The sequence below is a fragment of the Salvelinus alpinus genome, chromosome 4, assembly GCF_045679555.1.
Source record: "Salvelinus alpinus chromosome 4, SLU_Salpinus.1, whole genome shotgun sequence".
In the NCBI taxonomy this organism is placed as follows: domain Eukaryota; kingdom Metazoa; phylum Chordata; class Actinopteri; order Salmoniformes; family Salmonidae; genus Salvelinus; species Salvelinus alpinus.
Genome location: NC_092089.1, coordinates 84,275,269 through 84,295,581, shown reverse-complemented (window position 1 = coordinate 84,295,581; position 20,313 = coordinate 84,275,269). Strand labels below are relative to the sequence as shown.

At 47.4% G+C, this 20,313-nt stretch overlaps 1 protein-coding gene across 2 annotated transcripts in view; it reads right to left on the bottom strand.

Annotated features, from left to right (window-relative positions):
• Positions 1-19,107, bottom strand: part of LOC139574577 (coagulation factor VIII-like) — a 29,911-nt gene extending 10,804 nt beyond the window's left edge. Inside the window, exons 1-22 of one of the 2 annotated variants that reach the window (XM_071399301.1) lie at positions 18,777-19,107; positions 18,473-18,573; positions 18,231-18,353; positions 16,613-16,825; positions 14,693-14,869; positions 14,464-14,567; positions 13,938-14,058; positions 13,452-13,713; positions 10,705-10,870; positions 10,523-10,610; positions 10,048-10,265; positions 9,639-9,789; positions 9,297-9,506; positions 7,652-9,074; positions 6,724-6,889; positions 6,158-6,406; positions 5,737-5,965; positions 5,388-5,570; positions 5,012-5,128; positions 1,722-1,793; positions 1,249-1,334; positions 881-1,042 (exon numbers count right to left, since the gene is read on the bottom strand). In XM_071399301.1, the coding sequence (XP_071255402.1) occupies positions 881-1,042; positions 1,249-1,334; positions 1,722-1,793; positions 5,012-5,128; positions 5,388-5,570; positions 5,737-5,965; positions 6,158-6,406; positions 6,724-6,889; positions 7,652-9,074; positions 9,297-9,506; positions 9,639-9,789; positions 10,048-10,265; positions 10,523-10,610; positions 10,705-10,870; positions 13,452-13,713; positions 13,938-14,058; positions 14,464-14,567; positions 14,693-14,869; positions 16,613-16,825; positions 18,231-18,353; positions 18,473-18,573; positions 18,777-18,928 (4,773 nt within the window). In that variant the 5' untranslated portion in view covers positions 18,929-19,107. Of the gene's footprint in view, positions 1-880; positions 1,043-1,248; positions 1,335-1,721; positions 1,794-5,011; positions 5,129-5,387; positions 5,571-5,736; positions 5,966-6,157; positions 6,407-6,723; positions 6,890-7,651; positions 9,075-9,296; positions 9,507-9,638; positions 9,790-10,047; positions 10,266-10,522; positions 10,611-10,704; positions 10,871-13,451; positions 13,714-13,937; positions 14,059-14,463; positions 14,568-14,692; positions 14,870-16,612; positions 16,826-17,183; positions 17,198-18,230; positions 18,354-18,472; positions 18,574-18,776 lie in introns of those variants that run through there. The other variant, XM_071399302.1, reaches the window with a different exon arrangement.
• Between the last annotated feature and the right edge of the window lie 1,206 nt (positions 19,108-20,313).

The window sequence follows — 20,313 nt, the reverse complement described above, 5'->3', positions numbered from 1 at the left end:
TGCTCTCACTATCTGCTCTCACTATCTGCTCTCACTATCTGCTCTCACTATCTGCTCTCACTATCTGCTCTCACTACCTGCTCTCACTACCTGCTCTCACTATCTGCTCTCACTACCTGCTCTCACTACCTGCTCTCACTACCTGCTCTCACTATCTGCTCTCACTACCTGCTCTCACTACCTGCTCTCACTATCTGCTCTCACTACCTGCTCTCACTACCTGCTCTCACTACCTGCTCTCACTACCTGCTCTCACTATCTGCTCTCACTACCTGCTCTCACTATCTGCTCTCACTACCTGCTCTCACTACCTGCTCTCACTATCTGCTCTCACTACCTGCTCTCACTACCTGCTCTCACTACCTGCTCTCACTACCTGCTCTCACTACCTGCTCTCACTATCTGCTCTCACTACCTGCTCTCACTATCTGCTCTCACTACCTGCTCTCACTACCTGCTCTCACTACCTGCTCTCACTACCTGCTCTCACTACCTGCTCTCACTATCTGCTCTCACTATCTGCTCTCACTACCTGCTCTCACTATCTGCTCTCACTATCTGCTCTCACTACCTGCTCTCACTACCTGCTCTCACTACCTGCTCTCACTATCTGCTCTCACTATCTGCTCTCACTATCTGCTCTCACTATCTGCTCTCACTACCTGCTCTCACTACCTGCTCTCACTACCTGCTCTCACTATCTGCTCTCACTACCTGCTCTCACTATCTGCTCTCACTACCTGCTCTCACTACCTGCTCTCACTATCTGCTCTCACTGACTGCTGGTTTGTATGGTACACAATTAAGCTCATGCTTTGTGGGTACAGTACTAGCCAGTAGGTACTGGTACAGATGGTTAAGGTACATGTAAGATACTGACGTAGGATGGCGTGGTACTGTTCCCCCTGTAGTTAGTCCAGGTCTCCTGGTCTAGGCTGTAGGAGAGGGTGAAGTGCACGATGAAGTAGTCCTTCAGGCCCAGAGAGGCTCTGGCACCTTGGGTCTGAATCCCATGGAGCAGAGTGGGTCTCTGGAGGTCCACCTACATAGGAGACACAACAGGAGACCAGAGTTGGGGCCAGGTCCATTTCAATTCAGTCAATTCAGGAAGTGAACTGAGGAAAACATAAATCTACTGAATTGAAATGGAATGGACCCCAACCATGCAAAAGACAGGGGCAGCTAAACCAGATGGCCTTTCAATCTACAAAGATCTTTCATAGAAGAACAGGAAGTTTAGTGTTGAACCTGGATCCATGATTTCTGATTCGTGCCCATCCAGGCGTTGACAGAACCAGATAGCTCCAGCCTCGCCAGCCTGGCCTCCCAGTTACCTGGCAACACATATATGCATTCAATCCCACTGGCTAACTCTATGCAGGCCTAACACAGAGTAGAGTATACTGTGTTTTCATAAACAGTATGTCACCGATTCATCATGGTAACATTTCTCCATTCTAGAGGCTTACTTATGCGTATACTGTGTATGAGCCAACTTCCTGACTTCAAATAAATTAATAATAATAATTTATTGGATTTTTATAATGCTTTTCAAGCGTTTAAAGTGCTTTTACATAGCAAGGGGCAACTCACCTCTTCCACCACCAATGTGAAGCAACCTTTTTTCTGTCAAAACGCTTGCCACACATCAGCTATCATGATGGAGAGGTGTGTAGTAACATTCTTGTGTTAACATTCTTGCATTGCTGAAACTTGCTTACCTATGTGGTCTGATGCCGTGATCTGGGAATCGTCTATTCTTCCCGACCTCAACCCCAGAGGCTGGATGCATCCTGCCAGGTAATCTCAGAAAATTACATTCTATTTTTTTAATGTCCACATTTCACAAAAAATAACCAACAATGTCATTCTAAGACATTCCCAATAACATATTTCACACTTCTGTCTCAGTCTACTAAGTAAAGCTGTTGTGAGGTAACTATGCGTGGTACCTACATGGATTGTGAGGTGTGGTACCTACATGGGTTGGGAGGTGTGGTACCTACATGGGTTGTGAGGTGTGGTACCTACATGGGTTGGGAGGTGTGGTACCTACATGGGTTGTGAGGTGTGGTACCTACATGGGTTGGGAGGTGTGGTACCTACATGGGTTGGGAGGTGTGGTACCTACATGGGTTGTGAGGTGTGGTACCTACATGGGTTGTGAGGTGTGGTACCTACATGGGTTGTGAGGTGTGGTACCTACATGGGTTGTATGGTGTGGTACCTACATGGGTTGTGAGGTGTGGTACCTACATGGGTTGTGAGGTGTGGTACCTACATGGGTTGTGAGGTGTGGTACCTACATGGGTTGTGAGGTGTGGTACCTACATGGGTTGTGAGGTGTGGTACCTACATGGGTTGTGAGGTGTGGTACCTACATGGGTTGTGAGGTGTGGTACCTACATGGGTTGTATGGTGTGGTACCTACATGGGTTGTGAGGTGTGGTACCTACATGGGTTGTGAGGTGTGGTACCTACATGGGTTGTATGGTGTGGTACCTACATGGGTTGTGAGGTGTGGTACCTACATGGGTTGTGAGGTGTGGTACCTACATGGGTTGTGAGGTGTGGTACCTACATGGGTTGTGAGGTGTGGTACCTACATGGGTTGTGAGGTGTGGTACCTACATGGGTTGTGAGGTGTGGTACCTACATGGGTTGTGAGGTGTGGTACCTACATGGGTTGTGAGGTGTGGTACCTACATGGGTTGTGAGGTGTGGTATCTACATGGGTTATATGGTGTGGTACCTACATGGGTTGTGAGGTGTGGTACCTACATGGGTTGTATGGTGTGGTACCTACATGGGTTGGGAGGTGTGGTCCCTACATGGGTTGTGAGGTGTGGTACCTACATGGGTTGTGAGGTGTGGTACCTACATGGGTTGTATGGTGTGGTACCTACATGGGTTGTGAGGTGTGGTACCTACATGGGTTGTGAGGTGTGGTACCTACATGGGTTGTGAGGTGTGGTACCTACATGGGTTGTAGGGTGTGGTACCTACATGGGTTGTGAGGTGTGGTACCTACATGGGTTGTGAGGTGTAGTACCTACATGGGTTGTATGGTGTGGTACCTACATGGGTTGTGAGGTGTGGTACCTACATGGGTTGTATGGTGTGGTACCTACATGGGTTGTGAGGTGTGGTACCTACATGGGTTGTGAGGTGTAGTACCTACATGGGTTGTGAGGTGTGGTACCTACATGGGTTGTGAGGTGTGGTACCTACATGGGTTGTGAGGTGTGGTACCTACATGGGTTGTGAGGTGTGGTACCTACATGGGTTGTGAGGTGTGGTACCTACATGGGTTGTGAGGTGTGGTACCTACATGGGTTGTATGGTGTGGTACCTACATGGGTTGTGAGGTGTGGTACCTACATGGGTTGTGAGGTGTGGTACCTACATGGGTTGTGAGGTGTGGTATCTACATGGGTTATATGGTGTGGTACCTACATGGGTTGTGAGGTGTGGTACCTACATGGGTTGTATGGTGTGGTACCTACATGGGTTGGGAGGTGTGGTCCCTACATGGGTTGTGAGGTGTGGTACCTACATGGGTTGTGAGGTGTGGTACCTACATGGGTTGTATGGTGTGGTACCTACATGGGTTGTGAGGTGTGGTACCTACATGGGTTGTGAGGTGTGGTACCTACATGGGTTGTGAGGTGTGGTACCTACATGGGTTGTATGGTGTGGTACCTACATGGGTTGTGAGGTGTGGTACCTACATGGGTTGTGAGGTGTAGTACCTACATGGGTTGTGAGGTGTGGTACCTACATGGGTTGTGAGGTGTGGTACCTACATGGGTTGTGAGGTGTGGTACCTACATGGGTTGTGAGGTGTGGTACCTACATGGGTTGTGAGGTGTGGTACCTACATGGGTTATGAGGTGTGGTACCTACATGGGTTGTGAGGTGTGGTACCTACATGGGTTGTGAGGTGTGGTATCTACATGGGTTATATGGTGTGGTACCTACATGGGTTGTGAGGTGTGGTACCTACATGGGTTGTATGGTGTGGTACCTACATGGGTTGTGAGGTGTGGTACCTACATGGGTTGTGAGGTGTGGTACCTACATGGGTTGTGAGGTGTGGTACCTACATGGGTTGTAAGGTGTGGTACCTACATGGGTTGTATGGTGTGGTACCTACATGGGTTGTGAGGTGTGGTACCTACATGGGTTGTGAGGTGTGGTACCTACATGGGTTGTGAGGTGTGGTACCTACATGGGTTGTGAGGTGTGGTACCTACATGGGTTATATGGTGTGGTACCTACATGGGTTGTGAGGTGTGGTACCTACATGGGTTGTGAGGTGTGGTACCTACATGGGTTGTGAGGTGTGGTACCTACATGGGTTGTGAGGTGTGGTACCTACATGGGTTGTGAGGTGTGGTACCTGCATGGGTTGTATGGTGTGGTACCTACATGGGTTGTGAGGTGTGGTACCTACATGGGTTGTGAGGTGTGGTACCTGCATGGGTTGTATGGTGTGGTACCTACATGGGTTGTGAGGTGTGGTACCTACATGGGTTGGGAGGTGTGGTACCTACATGGGTTGGGAGGTGTGGTACCTACATGGGTTGTGAGGTGTGGTACCTACATGGGTTGTGAGGTGTGGTACCTACATGGGTTGTGAGGTGTGGTACCTACATGGGTTGGGAGGTGTGGTACCTACATGGGTTGGGAGGTGTGGTACCTACATGGGTTGTGAGGTGTGGTACCTACATGGGTTGTGAGGTGTGGTACCTACATGGGTTGTGAGGTGTGGTACCTACATGGGTTGTGAGGTGTGGTACCTACATGGGTTGTGAGGTGTGGTACCTACATGGGTTGTGAGGTGTGGTACCTACATGGGTTGTATGGTGTGGTACCTACATGGGTTGTGAGGTGTGGTACCTACATGGGTTGTGAGGTGTGGTACCTACATGGGTTGGGAGGTGTGGTACCTACATGGGTTGGGAGGTGTGGTACCTACATGGGTTGGGAGGTGTGGTAGGCTACTTACGTGGGTTGTAGACCAGTAGTTTAGCCCTCATGCCGGCCAGCTGGTGCTCTCCAACTGTACACTCCACCATCCAGGTCCCCACCGTGGCCGGCCTCATCTCCACTGTGCCAAACACACCTGGAGAGGGGGACAGAGACCAAGGTGGGACAGGTGACATTCTTGATTGATTCATTATGATTGACTATTATTTTATTGTGTGGGCATGTGTATGTGTGTGTGTGTACAGTATGTGTGTGTGTGTGTGTGTGTGTGTGCATTTGTGTGTGTGTGTGTGTGTGTGTGTGTGTGTGTGTGTGTGTGTGTGTGTGTGTGTGTGTGTGTGTGGTAACTGTGGTTGTGTATGTGTTTGCGTGTGTTTTTTAGTGTGTGGATTTACCAGGATAGAGGTTGTACACCCCCATGCGATGCTCCTGCTCCTTGTGAATGCTGAAGGGCAGACCGTGGAAGTGGGCGGCGTGATACTCTCCGTTGCCCCCGACATTCAGCAGGTGCCACCTGACTTGCTGGTGCTGGGCAACCATCAGACCAGGAAGTGTCTCTGCCACGTAGCCGTTTATCGCTACGGTAACAAGGAAAGATTTTCCAGAGAAATGAATCTCAAACACAAACAATCGATCAGATATGAGTATGAACCTAAACAAACAGAGAAATTCACTAGAAATCTATTTTAATGTATTTATTATGAAACTAATATTGATATTAGGAGGGAGTCTGAGTAACTTTACCTGCAAACTTGTTGCTGAGCTGAAACCAGGGGTCATCTCTCCGGGCCTGGCAGGGCGGGATGCAGTACTGACGGATGTTCTCGTCCAGGTACCAGCTCTTGGTCTCGTCGAAGGTGTGGAAGAGGAGGGCGTACTCCTGTAGGTTGGGCTGTAGGTTCAGTTGGGGGTGGAGGGTGCCTGGTTTACAGATTACTAAGGGGCCAATCAGACCGGAGTGGAGGTCCTTCACCTGTTGAGGGGTGAGAACAGAACACAAAGCCACACAGTCAAATACACATGCCAGAACAACAAAGTGCATGCAGGGAAAATCATGTCAAAACATTGATAAGCTGTCTAACGAAAATAAAAGACAGTTATGAGGCCTAACTATGAGCTAGCTTTTTAATATACAGGTAGAGGAAATGTTGACAGTGCCACCTGCCTTATTCTGTGTAGAGTAGTAGGCCCCGGCCTTACAGTCAAACTCTGCAGCGGTGGGCCCCTGCTTCCTGGTGATCCTCCAGGTGTAGACCCTGACCTCCCCAGGCTGGACCGCCTCCCCAGGGACCCCCGCCACCCCAGCCCTGGAGGACCCCCACTGGGTCTGGGTCCATCCATCACCCTGGGTCTTATCATACACTCCATGGAGGTGCAGGGAGTACGGCCTGGACGCCATGTTCTTGAAGGTCACCTGTCGAGGTCAAGATCAAGATCAGCATCAAGACAAAGAAAACGGGTCAAGGTTAAGATCAAGTAAATGTTTAACAGCATTATATACAGAATCTGATATCTGAGAATATGCCATGAAAATAATATTGCAGTGAATTCAGGGGGTAATGCAACCTGGATTCAAACCATGGTTCCTGAAACTGTCCAACACCTTAGCCATAACACCAAGAACTCCGAAACACCTTGACGAGGTTACTAGTAGTTGAGCTAAGGCCACCAAAATATGAATTGATTTGAAACATCAGTGAATTAATAAGATGATCATTGATCTCCACTCACGGTAAGGAGGTCGTTGATCTCAGCTTTAATGATAGGGCCCATGAGTCCCAGATGTTCCTGCAGCTCTCCTCTGGTGACGGGGATCTGGAAGTCTCTCTCACTGTAGGCCCTGAACACCACCTTCTTATATTCCGCCAGGAACTTCCTCATTCCCCTACGCCTCTCTCTGGGGAGGGAACAGTTGGGAGTTGATGAGCTAATCAATAGCCTGATAAAAGACAGCTTGCCGTTGATCAATAGCCTGATAAAAGACAGCTTGCCGTTGATCAATAGCCTGATAAAAGACAGCTTGCCGTTGATCAATAGCCTGATAAAAGACAGCTTGCCGTTGATCAATAGCCTGATAAAAGACAGCTTGCCATTGATCAATAGCCTGATAAAAGACAGCTTGCCATTGATCAATAGCCTGATAAAAGACAGCTTGCCATTGATCAATAGCCTGATAAAAGACAGCTTGCCATTGATCAATAGCCTGATAAAAGACAGCTTGCCATTGATCAATAGCCTGATAAAAGACAGCTTGCCATTGATCAATAGCCTGATAAAAGACAGCTTGCCATTGATCAATAGCCTGATAAAAGACAGCTTGCCATTGATCAATAGCCTGATAAAAGACAGCTTGCCATTGATCAATAGCCTGATAAAAGACAGCTTGCCGTTGATCAATAGCCTGATAAAAGACAGCCTGTCGTTGGAACGTTGGTAAATAAAGTATTGCATCGGAGCTACTAGAGAGCAGCTTTTCCTTTTAGATTGAGCTGATCAATCAGAAACAGGATTTCTTTAATGAACAGATAGGGCCAGACACAGACTAGGCCTAGTTCTAGACTAAGAGGCATATTCAATTGAAATTCTCCATTGAAAGTGCTGCTCAAAGACTAAACATAAGTGTCCAAGAAACCAGATACTTACAAAAACCAAACACTACCTTGTTTTTATGAGCTGATGTGGTTTCCTGATCCCATAGTCCCATGTGATCTCCTGCGCAGCGATGTAGTAGCTGCGGTAATGTCCATCTGTGGTCCTCAGGTCCAGGTTGTCCTCTGTCCCCTTGTAGGGTGCCACAGTGTCCTTCTCACTATAGTCATCATACTCCAGAGACACTGCGTTCCTGGGAGCCGTCTCGTTGTCATTGGAGACATTGGAGAAGTCTAGATCCAACAAATCCAGTAAAGGTGTGTCCGGATCTGTGTGAGGGTTGTTGTTGAGGGGATGCACCTCCCCAGCTTTCTGCTCCTCCCTCTGCTGCTGCACCTTCAGCTGATCCGGGAGCGCTTTCAAAGTGTTTTTCAGGGGGTCTAGATCCCTCCATCCATCTAACTCCAACAGTAGAGGGTCCTTATCTGCGTGATATGTGCTTAGAGGATGTGAATCTCGATCCAACTCCCCCTTTTGTCCCTGCTCCTCCTGCTGATCCAACACCTCCACCTTCTGCTCTTCTCTCTGCTCCTGCTCCAGCGCCTCCCCATATACCCGGCCCTTCCACTCCTTCAGCACCTCCTCCTCACAGTTCTCCGCTAGCTTGTTGCTCTCTCTACCCTCCAAACTGGCCTGGCGTCTCTGTCTTCCATTCCCCCCCTGCTCCCTGCCCAGACCACCCTCCTCTACCTCCTCCCCATCCTCTCCTCCTTCTACCCTGGCCTGGCGTCTTTGTCTCTTCCCCCCCTGCTTCCTGCCCAGACCACCCTCCTCTACCTCCTCCCCATCCTCTCCTCCTTCTACCCTGGCCTGGCGTCTTTGTCTCTTCCCCCCCTGCTTCCTGCCCAGACCACCCTCCTCTACCTTCTCCCCATCCTCTCCTCCTTCTACCCTGGCCTGGCGTCTTTGTCTCTTCCCCCCCTGCTCCCCACCCAGGCCCCCTCCCTCCTGGGTCTCTGAAGCCTTCCACTCTCCATCCTTCTCCAGTTGCTTCAGAACGTCTGTGGGGATCCCTCCCTGGGAGAGCAGGTTGCCCTCCTCGTCAGCAGACAACACCGTCACATACCTGACCTCACAGATTGACCTCTGGTCCCCTGCCTTAAATGTGACATTGTTATCAGACCCGTGGTCCCCAGATTCTCCGATGGCGACTTCGTTATCTGTGTAATTTCCTGTTTTCGGTGTTGTTGTGTTCTGGTTTAAGCTGGGTTGATTCCTGCAGACTCTGACGGCTACGGTCCTGTTCTGTAGCCGGGGGCGGAGGGATCTCGGTTTGAAGAACTGGTCTACGTAATCAGGCAGGACGTCCTCCAGGCCGTACTCTAGGTCCTCGTTGTCCACAAGCAGTTCAATGTTACAAGACAGGACGGAGTAGCGGGCGCTCATGCCACGGCTTTTCAGGCTACTGTCGAAAGCACTGATCTCCCACTCACCTGAGGATTAAATAAACATCAGCTCACAACACTTCAGAAAAAAATCTCTCAGGTCAGGGTTAGGTTTTAGTAGGGCGCACCGTAGTGAAACCTGTGTTCTTAATGGACCTGTAGCACCTCTCTGTTTCAAAAATGTTCTTCCAATTTATGCCTACTGAACACAACTGCAGCAGCATCAAAAACAGCAATGGCTGAGAAACAAACATTGTCATTTGACCTTACCAATTAGCTCGGTCTCCATGGTAACAGTCTCCCCAGACATTGGGAAGAGTGTGAGAACGGACTCATACACGTTGTCCCTCATGAAGGGGTTTCCTGTGAAGTAGACGGACAGGAAGTCGCTCTGTGTCCCCACGTTGGCCAGGTGCCAGAAGGTCACGTCATCCTTACACAGCTGGATCATCTGCCCGTTGAACATGATCCCGTTCACATCTGTAAACAAAAATGAGATCAAGATCCAGTTCAAAATCTAAAACATAGGAGGGGTGACAGAGCAGACATGAAGGAGGTGTCACCACCTTCATCAAGAAATACAAGATAACCAGGCAGGAAAACCCCACTTACTGTAGATGACATTGGAGTTGTAGAAGTCAGGGTCTGTAGGGTTGACCATGGAGGGGTCTCTGCTGTACTTCTGAATGTTGTCATTGATGTTCCAACTCTTGTTTTCATCAAACACAGCGAACATCAACTGCTTCACTTTATCTGGGCCCACCTGCAAGTTGGACATCTTAGATTAGGATAACCACAACATCTCACATACTCTCACACTGCTACAAACAGCAAAATCAAAGTTATCAGTGTATGACTTGAGCAAGCTGCAGGAGAGATAATGCATTGATATGTCATATTGGGCCAGTTTCCCGGACACATCTCTATTCTCCATTGAACGTTATTCTTATTTCAAGACTTAATCTGTGTCTGAAAAACCAACCCGTGTGTCATTATGGACATATGAAGTGTCGATTCTCACCAGCCGCCCCCTGGTGTCCATGGAGTCCTTCTTGCAGATGAGGAGGGGTCCTACGAGGCCAGTGGCCAGGTCTCTCTCAGGGTTGATGGTACTCTGGTACAGACGGGTCAGACACTGTGGGTCTCTCTCCAGGGGCCCGTCCTCTGCTGTTAGTTTCCACACGTACCCATATGTCCCGTTGGGGGGTACAGCCAGTGAGCGAAGGTCTTTTTCACCCTCTACACACACATACATAGACACCACGGGGGGAACAGGAATGACTAAGAGACTAAGAGATTTTATTAGTGTAATAGAATGACTATTAGACTAATAAAATTACTATAAAATCACTTTTTATGAGATTCTCCAGACCTCAACATATAAACACACCACATATGATGACTATATTCCACGAAGGACTTAGTTATGATTCTAAACCTAAATGCATAGCCAGCAATATTATCTTATCATAATGCCACCTTTTTGTTTATCTTACCATTCCCTGTTTTACGCAGTGGAGAAATCGTGGTGAGGCCGTTTGGATATATGTTGAAAGGACGACTTGCTAGGTTCTTGAACACTATCTGAAGAAACAATGAGAGTGATCTTTACTTTCTTTACTATCTATTCAGATACATCTTTTTTGTTTGTTTGTTTTGTTGATTGTGGTACACACACCTGGAAGTGTTCGTCCACCTGTCCTCTGAGCAGTGGTCCCAGCAGTCTTTTAACAGGTGATTTCCTCTTGGTGAAGGTCTGGTCAGTGTATTCTACATACACCACCTTCTTATATTCATGACCCAGCTGATGAGGCCCCCTGGGGAAGTATTCCGAAAACAGTTGACTGGAACACAGAGACAATGGAGGGAGGGTAGTATCAGCATCGTTAGTATCATGAACTCTGAGCAATGCTATCTCTCCCTTTCCTGTCCTAGTCTTTATCTGACCCTCTCCCTTTCTCGGTCCTCCCTCCCATCTGAACTCTTACTATACACAGTCTCTCTGACCCTCTCCCTTTCTCGGTCCTCCCTCCCATCTGAACTCTTACTTACACAGTCTCTCTGACCCTCTCCCTTTCTCGGTCCTCCCTCCCATCTGAACTCTTACTACACAGTCTCTCTGACCCTCTCCCTTTCTCGGTCCTCCCTCCCATCTGAACTCTTACTATACAGTCTCTCTGACCCTCTCCCTTTCTCGGTCCTCCCTCCCTCCCTCCCTCTTCCTTTCCATTTCCATTTCACTCCCATTCTCCCACCTTTGCCACCTATTCCTTCACGTATTCCTTCTTTCCTCCCTGTATCGCTCTCCCTCTCTATCTCTCCCCCTCTCTCTTACCCCCCCCCCCTCCCTCCCTGTCGGCCCTTCACCCTCTCTCCTACCTGTCTCCCTCACTGAGGTGGGGTTTCCTACCTGTCTCCCTCACAGAGGTGGGGTTTTCTACCTGTCTCCCTCACTGAGATGGGGTTTTCTACCTGTCTCCCTCACTGAGGTGGGGTTTCCTACCTGTCTCCCTCACAGAGGTGGGGTTTTCTACCTGTCTCCCTCACTGAGGTGGGGTTTTGTACCTGTCTCCCTCACTGAGGTGGGGTTTTGTACCTGTCTCCCTGGCTGAGGTGGGGTTTCCTACCTGTCTCCCTCACTGAGGTGGGGTTTCCTACCTGTCTCCCTGGCTGAGGTGGGGTTTTCTACCTGTCTCCCTCACTGAGGTGGGGTTTTCTACCTGTCTCCCTCACTGAGGTGGGGTTTCCTCTCTTCTCCCTCACTGAGGTGGGGTTTTGTACCTGTCTCCCTGGCTGAGGTGGGGTTTCCTAACTGTCTCCCTCACTGAGGTGGGGTTTCCTACCTGTCTCCCTCACTGAGGTGGGGTTTCCTACCTGTCTCCCTCACAGAGGTGGGGTTTTGTACCTGTCTCCCTCACTGAGGTGGGGTTTCGTACCTGTCTCCCTCACAGAGGTGGGGTTTCCTACCTGTCTCCCTCACTGAGGTGGGGTTTCCTACCTGTTTCCCTCACTGAGGTGGGGTTTCCTACCTGGCTCCCTCACAGAGGTGTGGTTTCCTACCTGTCTCCCTCACTGAGGTGGGGTTTCCTACCTGTTTCCCTCACTGAGGTGGGGTTTCCTACCTGTCTCCCTCACAGAGGTGGGGTTTCCTACCTGTCTCCCTCACTGAGGTGGGGTTTCCTACCTGTCTCCCTCACAGAGGTGGGGTTTCCTACCTGTCTCCCTCACAGAGGTGGGGTTTCCTACCTGTCTCCCTCACAGAGGTGGGGTTTCCTACCTGTCTCCCTCACTGAGGTGCGGTTTCTTACCTGCCTCCCTCACTGAGGTGCGGTTTCTTACCTGTCTCCCTCACAGAGTTGTGGTTTCGTACCTATTTCCCTCACTGAGGTGGGGTTTTCTACCTGTCTCCCTCACATAGGTGGGGTTTTCTACCTGTCTCCCTCACTGAGGTGGGGTTTCCTACCTGTCTCCCTCACTGAGGTGGGGTTTCCTACCTGTCTCCCTGGCTGAGGTGGGGTTTCCTACCTGTCTCCCTCACAGAGGTGGGGTTTTGTACCTGACTCCCTCACTGAGGTGGGGTTTCGTACCTGTCTCCCTCACAGAGGTGGGGTTTCCTACCTGTCTCCCTCACTGAGGTGGGGTTTCCTACATGTCTCCCTCACTGAGGTGGGGTTTCCTACCTGTTTCCCTCACTGAGGTGGGGTTTCCTACCTGTCTCCCTCACAGAGGTGTGGTTTCGTACCTGTTTCCCTCACAGAGGTGGGGTTTCCTACCTGTCTCCCTCACTGAGGTGGGGTTTTCCTACCTGCCTCCCTCACTGAGGTGCGGTTTCTTACCTGTCTCCCTCACAGAGTTGTGGTTTCGTACCTATTTCCCTCACAGAGGTGGGGTTTTATACCTGCCTCCCTCACTGAGGTGGGGTTTCCTACATGTCTCCCTCGCTGATGTGAGGTTTCCTACCTGTCTCCCTGGCTGAGGTGGGGTTTCCTACCTGTCTCCCTGGCTGAGGTGGGGTTTCCTACCTGTCTCCCTGGCTGAGGTGGGGTTTCCTACCTGTCTCCCTGGCTGAGGTGGGGTTTCCTACCTGTCTCCCTGGCTGAGGTGGGGTTTCCTACCTGTCTCCCTGGCTGAGGTGGGGTTTCCTACCTGTCTCCCTGGCTGAGGTGGGGTTTCCTACCTGTCTCCCTGGCTGAGGTGGGGTTTCCTACCTGTCTCCCTGGCTGAGGTGGGGTTTCCTACCTGTCTCCCTGGCTGAGGTGGGGTTTCCTACCTGTCTCCCTGGCTGAGGTGGGGTTTCCTACCTGTCTCCCTGGCTGAGGTGGGGTTTCCTACCTGTCTCCCTGGCTGAGGTGGGGTTTCCTACCTGTCTCCCTGGCTGAGGTGGGGTTTCCTACCTGTCTCCCTGGCTGAGGTGGGGTTTCCTACCTGTCTCCCTGGCTGAGGTGGGGTGCGTAATCCCAGATGATCTCCTCAGCAGCGATGTAATGGACCCAGATTTTGTTCTTCCCCCCTCGGGAGCGCCCCACAGCCTGACCTTTCCCAGGCTTAAACACAAAGGTCTCAAACATGTCATCTCCATATTCATAGTCCTCCTCATTCTCAGACTGCTGAACCCGACGCACGTCAGGACCGGGCACCGTCACAGGCTCTGGGCAGTCCTCCACCTTAAAGACTGCACTCATACCCGCTGGAACAAAAACATACAGAGACACCTTATAGCAACTCACAAGACACCTTATAGATGCAATATAAACACCTTATACCACATTCTCAACCACATAATAATTCATGCTACTCTGGCTCAAATGTACAAATGTACTCTGTTACCTCACACAGGAGTGTCAAATCAAATTGCGAACTTTGAAATTGATCAAAACTTTATTTCACAACTTTGAGAGAACATACTCTTACCGTGGCGGTGTTCTTGAATCTGACAGCTGATGAGGAACTTCCCCTGAGTGCTGGGCTTCATCTCCGCTGTGGTGAACGTCATAGGGGTCATCTCCACGGTAACCTTACGGTGGGCCATCACCTGGAATGACAAGGGTAGAGTTAGGCTCACACTGAAATGCTGCTGAACTGGTTACACATTCTCACAAACTACTTCTTTTTTATTTCACCGGGCAAGTCAGTTAAGAACAAATTCTTATTTTACAATAACGGCCTACAGGGGAACAGTGAGTTAACTGCCTTGTTCAGGGGCAGAAGGACAGATTTTTACCTTGTCAGCTCGGGGATTCAAACTAGCAACCTTTCAGTTACTGGCCCAACACTCTAACCACTAACCTACCTGCCACCCCTACCTGCCGACTTATAACAACTGAACTGGCAAAATTATCAAATGAAAATCTTGGTTGATTGTCACATATGACCATTAGTTATGATTTGTTGACAACTTTAAGTAAACCCTGATTTGAACTTGAATTATCTGATGTACCTGCAGAGTGTGATCCTGGAGCTGTATGGAGTGGATCCCTGGAGACGTTTCCATTCCAATGAGATGCCAGAACACATGATCTCGTCCCTGGCACATCGTCAGACCTACACACATACCAAACATCCAACCCACACAAAAACATCTTTTGGAGTCTTCTACTACAACATACTTGACAACAGGACTCTGAACTGTTGACTCTATACAGTAACATGCTAAACTAGCTCCTGACCTGGTAAAGTTGAGTTGACGTATCCATTGATAGTATGATACTGTTTTCTTGCACTGGCCTTCTTAAATCTTTCCCGGAAACTCCCCACCTCTCCGTACCAGCTCTTACTCTCATCGAAAACAGCAAAGAGCAGAATAAACTCTCTGCTTTTCCGAACTCCATTATCTGTAAATGCAGCTGGGAGAACCCAAGGGAAGCAGATAATACAGGTAACACATTAGTCGATTTCTCTGAATATCACAAGGTACATTCGGTGAACTTACGCATTTAGTGAATTGAGGCATTTGGTGAAATTACTCATGTGGTGAAATTACTTGTTTGGTCCATTGCTCATTTGTTTAATAATCAGGCGATGTGGCAGTCTGGGTATTAAGCTTCATCATGTGCAGTAAACTATTGACAATCCCTACTTAGTAAGGTGATTATGTGATTCAGACCTCCTTCTATTCACAAAACCTTTCCATTAGGTAGGACATGATCACTGTATGACTGAGAGCGGAGCACATTATAAGTCCCAGTCAGCTATGAGTCCAGCAGCCATTTTCATGTCCTCCTTTACCAAGCAAATATGTGTCACAGTGGGTCTGACTGTACTGTAAGGGGAGTGTGATACGTAGAGAGAAAGTTGTGGAGGGTGTGTGGGAGTAACATAGCAGGAATAAAGTTCTGGAGTATCTGACTGTAAGGTATGTGGGAGTAACATAGCAGGAATAAAGTTCTGGAGTATCTGACTGTAAGGTATGTGGGAGTAACATAGCAAGAATAAAGTTCTGGAGTATCTGACTGTAAGGTATGTGGGAGTAACATAGCAGGAATAAAGTTCTGGAGTATCTGACTGTAAGGTGAGTGGGAGTAACATAGCAGGAATAAAGTTCTGGAGTATCTGACTGTAAGGTAAGTGGGAGTAACATAGCAGGAATAAAGTTCTGGAGTATCTGACTGTAAGGTGCGTGGGAGTAACATAGCAGGAATAAAGTTCTGGAGTATCTGACTGTAAGTGGGAGTAACATAGCGGGAATAAAGTTCTGGAGTATCTGACTGTAAGGTAAGTGGGAGTAACATAGCGGGAATAAAGTTCTGGAGTATCTGACTGTAAGGTATGTGGGAGTAACATAGCAGGAATAAAGTTCTGGAGTATCTGACTGTAAGGTAAGTGGGAGTAACATAGCAGGAATAAAGTTCTAGAGTATCTGACTGTAAGGTGAGTGGGAGTAACATAGCAGGAATAAAGTTCTGGAGTATCTGACTGTAAGGTATGTGGGAGTAACATAGCAGGAATAAAGTTCTGGAGTATCTGACTGTAAGGTGAGTGGGAGTAACATAGCAGGAATAAAGTTCTGGAGTATCTGACTGTAAGGTATGTGGGAGTAACATAGCAGGAATAACGTTCTGGAGTATCTGACTATAAGGTGAGTGGGAGTAACATAGCAGGAATAAAGTTCTGGAGTATCTGACTGTAAGGTATGTGGGAGTAACATAGCAGGAATAAAGTTCTGGAGTATCTGACTGTAAGGTGAGTGGGAGTAACATAGCAGGAATAAAGTTCTGGAGTATCTGACTGTAAGGTGAGTGGGAGTAACATAGCAGGAATAAAGTTCTGGAGTATCTGACTGTAAGGTATGTGGGAGTAACATAGCAGGAATAAAGTTCTGGAGTATCTGACTGTAAGGTGAGTGGGAGTAACATAGCAGGAATAAAGTTCTGGAGTATCTGACTGTAAGGTATGTGGGAGTAACATAGCAGGAATAAAGTTCTGGAGTATCTGACTGTAAGGTAAGTGGGAGTAACATAGCAGGAATAAAGTTCTGGAGTATCTGACTGTAAGGTGAGTGGGAGTAACATAGCAGGAATAAAGTTCTGGAGTATCTGACTGTAAGGTGAGTGGGAGTAACATAGCAGGAATAAAGTTGTGTCTCTAACTTGATTTGCAGATGAGCAGAGCCCCGATGAGCCCAGAGTTGAAGTCCTGTACAGTGTCCACCTGGGAGGAGTAGGAGTAGGTGAGGCATTCTGGGTCTCCCACAGTCGGACCGTCTTTAGGGTTGATGTCCCAGACGTACTTGTAGTATCCTCCTGGAGCAACCGCATCATCCTCCTTCTCCTGGCTAGACGTGGCGTCATCGTATCCGGCCCCTAGAGAGAAAGAGATATATTGCTAGGAATATACGCATGTACACTAAGAGACTGACATAGCAGACACACACACACACACACACACACACACACACACACACACACACACACACACACACACACACACACACACACACACACACACACACACACACACACACACACACACACACACACTTGTTCACGTAATTCAAGACAGTAAATAGTGGGTAAGCCCTTTATTGGATTCAGTCTACTTTATAACACCAGTGCTAGGATGTGACAGTGGCTTACAGTTTACGGTAAGTTAGTAGGTAGACATGCAGATTTAGTGTTTACGGTAAGTTGCTAAGTTCGTAGGTAGAGATAAAGACATTACCCTCAGACTGTTTCCAGTAGTAAGTTCGTAGGTAGAGATAAAGACATTACCCTCAGACTGTTTCCAGTAGTAAGTTTGTTGGTAAACATAAAGACATTACCCTCAGACTGTTTCCAGTAGTAAGTTCGTAGGTAGACATAAAGACATTACCCTCAGACTGTTTCCAGTAGTAAGTTCGTAGGTAGACATAAAGACATTACCCTCAGACTGTTTCCAGTAGTAAGTTCGTAGGTAGACATAAAGACATTACCCTCAGACTGTTTCCAGTAGTAAGTTAGTAGGTAGACATAAAGACATTACCCTCAGACTGTTTCCAGTAGTAAGTTAGTAGGTAGACATAAAGACATTACCCTCAGACTGTTTCCAGTAGTAAGTTCGTAGGTAGACATAAAGACATTACCCTCAGACTGTTTCCAGTAGTAAGTTAGTAGGTAGACATATAGACATTACCCTCAGACTGTTTCCAGTAGTAAGTTCGTAGGTAGACATAAAGACATTACCCTCAGACTGTTTCCAGTAGTAAGTTAGTAGGTAGACATAAAGACATTACCCTCAGACTGTTTCCAGTAGTAAGTTAGTAGGTAGACATATAGACATTACCCCCAGACTGTTTCCAGTAGTAAGTTTGTTTGTAAACATAAAGACATTACCCTCAGACTGTTTCCAGTAGTAAGTTAGTAGGTAGACATATAGACATTACCCCCAGACTGTTTCCAGTAGTAAGTTTGTTGGTAAACATAAAGACATTACCCTCAGACTGTTTCCAGTAGTAAGTTCGTAGGTAGACATAAAGACATTACCCTCAGACTGTTTAGTAAGTTTGTTGGTAAACATAAAGACATTACCCTCAGACTGTTTCCAGTAGTAAGTTAGTAGGTAGACATAAAGACATTACCCTCAGACTGTTTCCAGTAGTAAGTTTGTTGGTAAACATAAAGACATTACCCTCAGACTGTTTCCAGTAGGAAGTTAGTAGGTAGACATAAAGACATTACCCTCAGACTGTTTCCAGTAGTAAGTTCGTAGGTAGACATATATTGACATTACCCTCAGACTGTTTCCAGTAGCTGACCCCCACAGGGCTGATACTGTAGGGCTGGGACGCCAGGTTCTTAAAGTGCACCACCACCCTGTCACTGACCTGGGCATGGATCACCGGACCCTGGATACCTGCAACACAAAACACTCTGTTTAGCTCTCTCTCTGTGTGAGCGTGTGTGTGGTAGCGTATAATTCCAAAGATGTACTTAAAGTAATTAATAATTAATGAATGAAGTTAGTACAAATACCTGCCCATGTTGGTGTAGGCTTGGGGACTGAATATGTGGAATCAGTGTATTCTCTATAAACAGCTTTTATGTATTTCTGAGGGGGATCCTTGGTCCTCCTCCTACAAATTCATAATCAACATGGATATTTAAAAAAAGGCTTAAAAATCAATGATTAAAACATGAAAACAATTAAAATGGGCTACATGGTGATATACATTTGAAACTTTTAGTTGAATAGAAAAGCCTACAACAAAATTGACGCAAAAATTAAAAAAATAAATAATTGGGATAGATATTAGGTTATGACTTGAGAGAACTTCACCTTTGTTCTGATGCGGGGTCAGCGCTGCCCCAGTAGAGATAGTCCCAACCGATCTCAACCGCGGCGATATAGAACTCTCTCGTGGCAGGTACGGCCAGGGTCTCCTCCACCCCGCTGAGGACGCAGAGGAGTGATATCAACAGTGTTCTCATCGCAAGGCACGCGCACCTGTCTGACTGAACGTCAATTCACTGGTGGTCGAGAAGTCAGATACCCTGACCGGACCGTAGCAGGCAACTTACTACCGTTATTTTCCGATAGGGGGGGTATTTAAAGGGAAAGTTCCAAACCAGAGAGATAGTCACAGGTAGAGAAAGACAGAGTGTGTATAAATGTGAGGGGGAGTGAGAGAGATAAAGGGAGAGAGTGTGTGTATGTGTGGGATCTGTACAGTGGCGACCAGTCATTCAGGGCAGGTGGGGCAGAGCCCCACATTTTTTGCAAAAATAAAAAATACAAATAATGAAACTTTTTTTTGGGGGGTTGCCTGTTTTTGCATGTTATTTTGGCATTAATACGTGTCACATATCAGTTTGCAAACAATGTAATATATATATATATATATATATCATTGAGTTAATAAAGCCGCATACAAACATAGTCTCTTTTTTGTTTTCTTGAGTAAGGCAGCTCCAAAATTCAGGTGTTTCAGCCTAGCTCAGTGCTTTCTGTGGTGGTGGGGCAAGCCAGCAGAAAATATGGAGCATTGCGCCTTGATTGGCTCAGTGTTCTGTCACTCATGGGGACACTACGTCACCGCCAAGTCTAAGGGTAGATCTAGAAAATTCAAGCCTGTTGGGTGCTGCCATATAGGTCATTGGCCACAGATAAAATTATGTCAAATCATGTTATATCTTGGACATCATACTTTCAAAATATTAGCTAGCAGACATCATCATGAATCAAGTCGACAATCGATTGGCAAATCCTTTTTAATCCTTATCGTATGAAGAGAAATTATAGATAAAACGTATCAATGCTCATCGGCCAATGGACATAAACATTACACAAGTTGGAAATCGCAAATTCAGTGGTTTGGAAGGAATCAGTGGCTAACTGCAAGCATTCCAAAGCAATCATTATCATGCTATTCATTGGAGTGGCTGTGTGGTCTCAAGTCTAAGATTAAGGGTCTCTTTTCCAAGTTCCAAATTCAAGTGAGCACAGCACAACAAGGCGAGTCCAAAAATGTAATGTATGCTGCTGCATAAAGGATGTAATATGGCAGGGAGATATGTATACTGTAGCTAAGAAAGTAATACTAAGTGTATGTTGTGCAGTGAACTGTTAGTAGCCCATGTGCCTCACTCTAATAATTTGGTCTAGCCTCACCTCTTAATTTCACCTACTGTTCTGACTTGGTGGTGCACATGTAGCCTTTAACCTGTTTTTGAGAAATGTAATCATCGAATATTGTAACAGTTTCATTGTCTGCTTATATGCCCCCTTTATTTATCCTACGGTTCTGACTTGGTGTACAGGGAGAACACTGTAAGAACGGCCCATGTTCTGAATTCTGCCGCTGTACATATCAAAA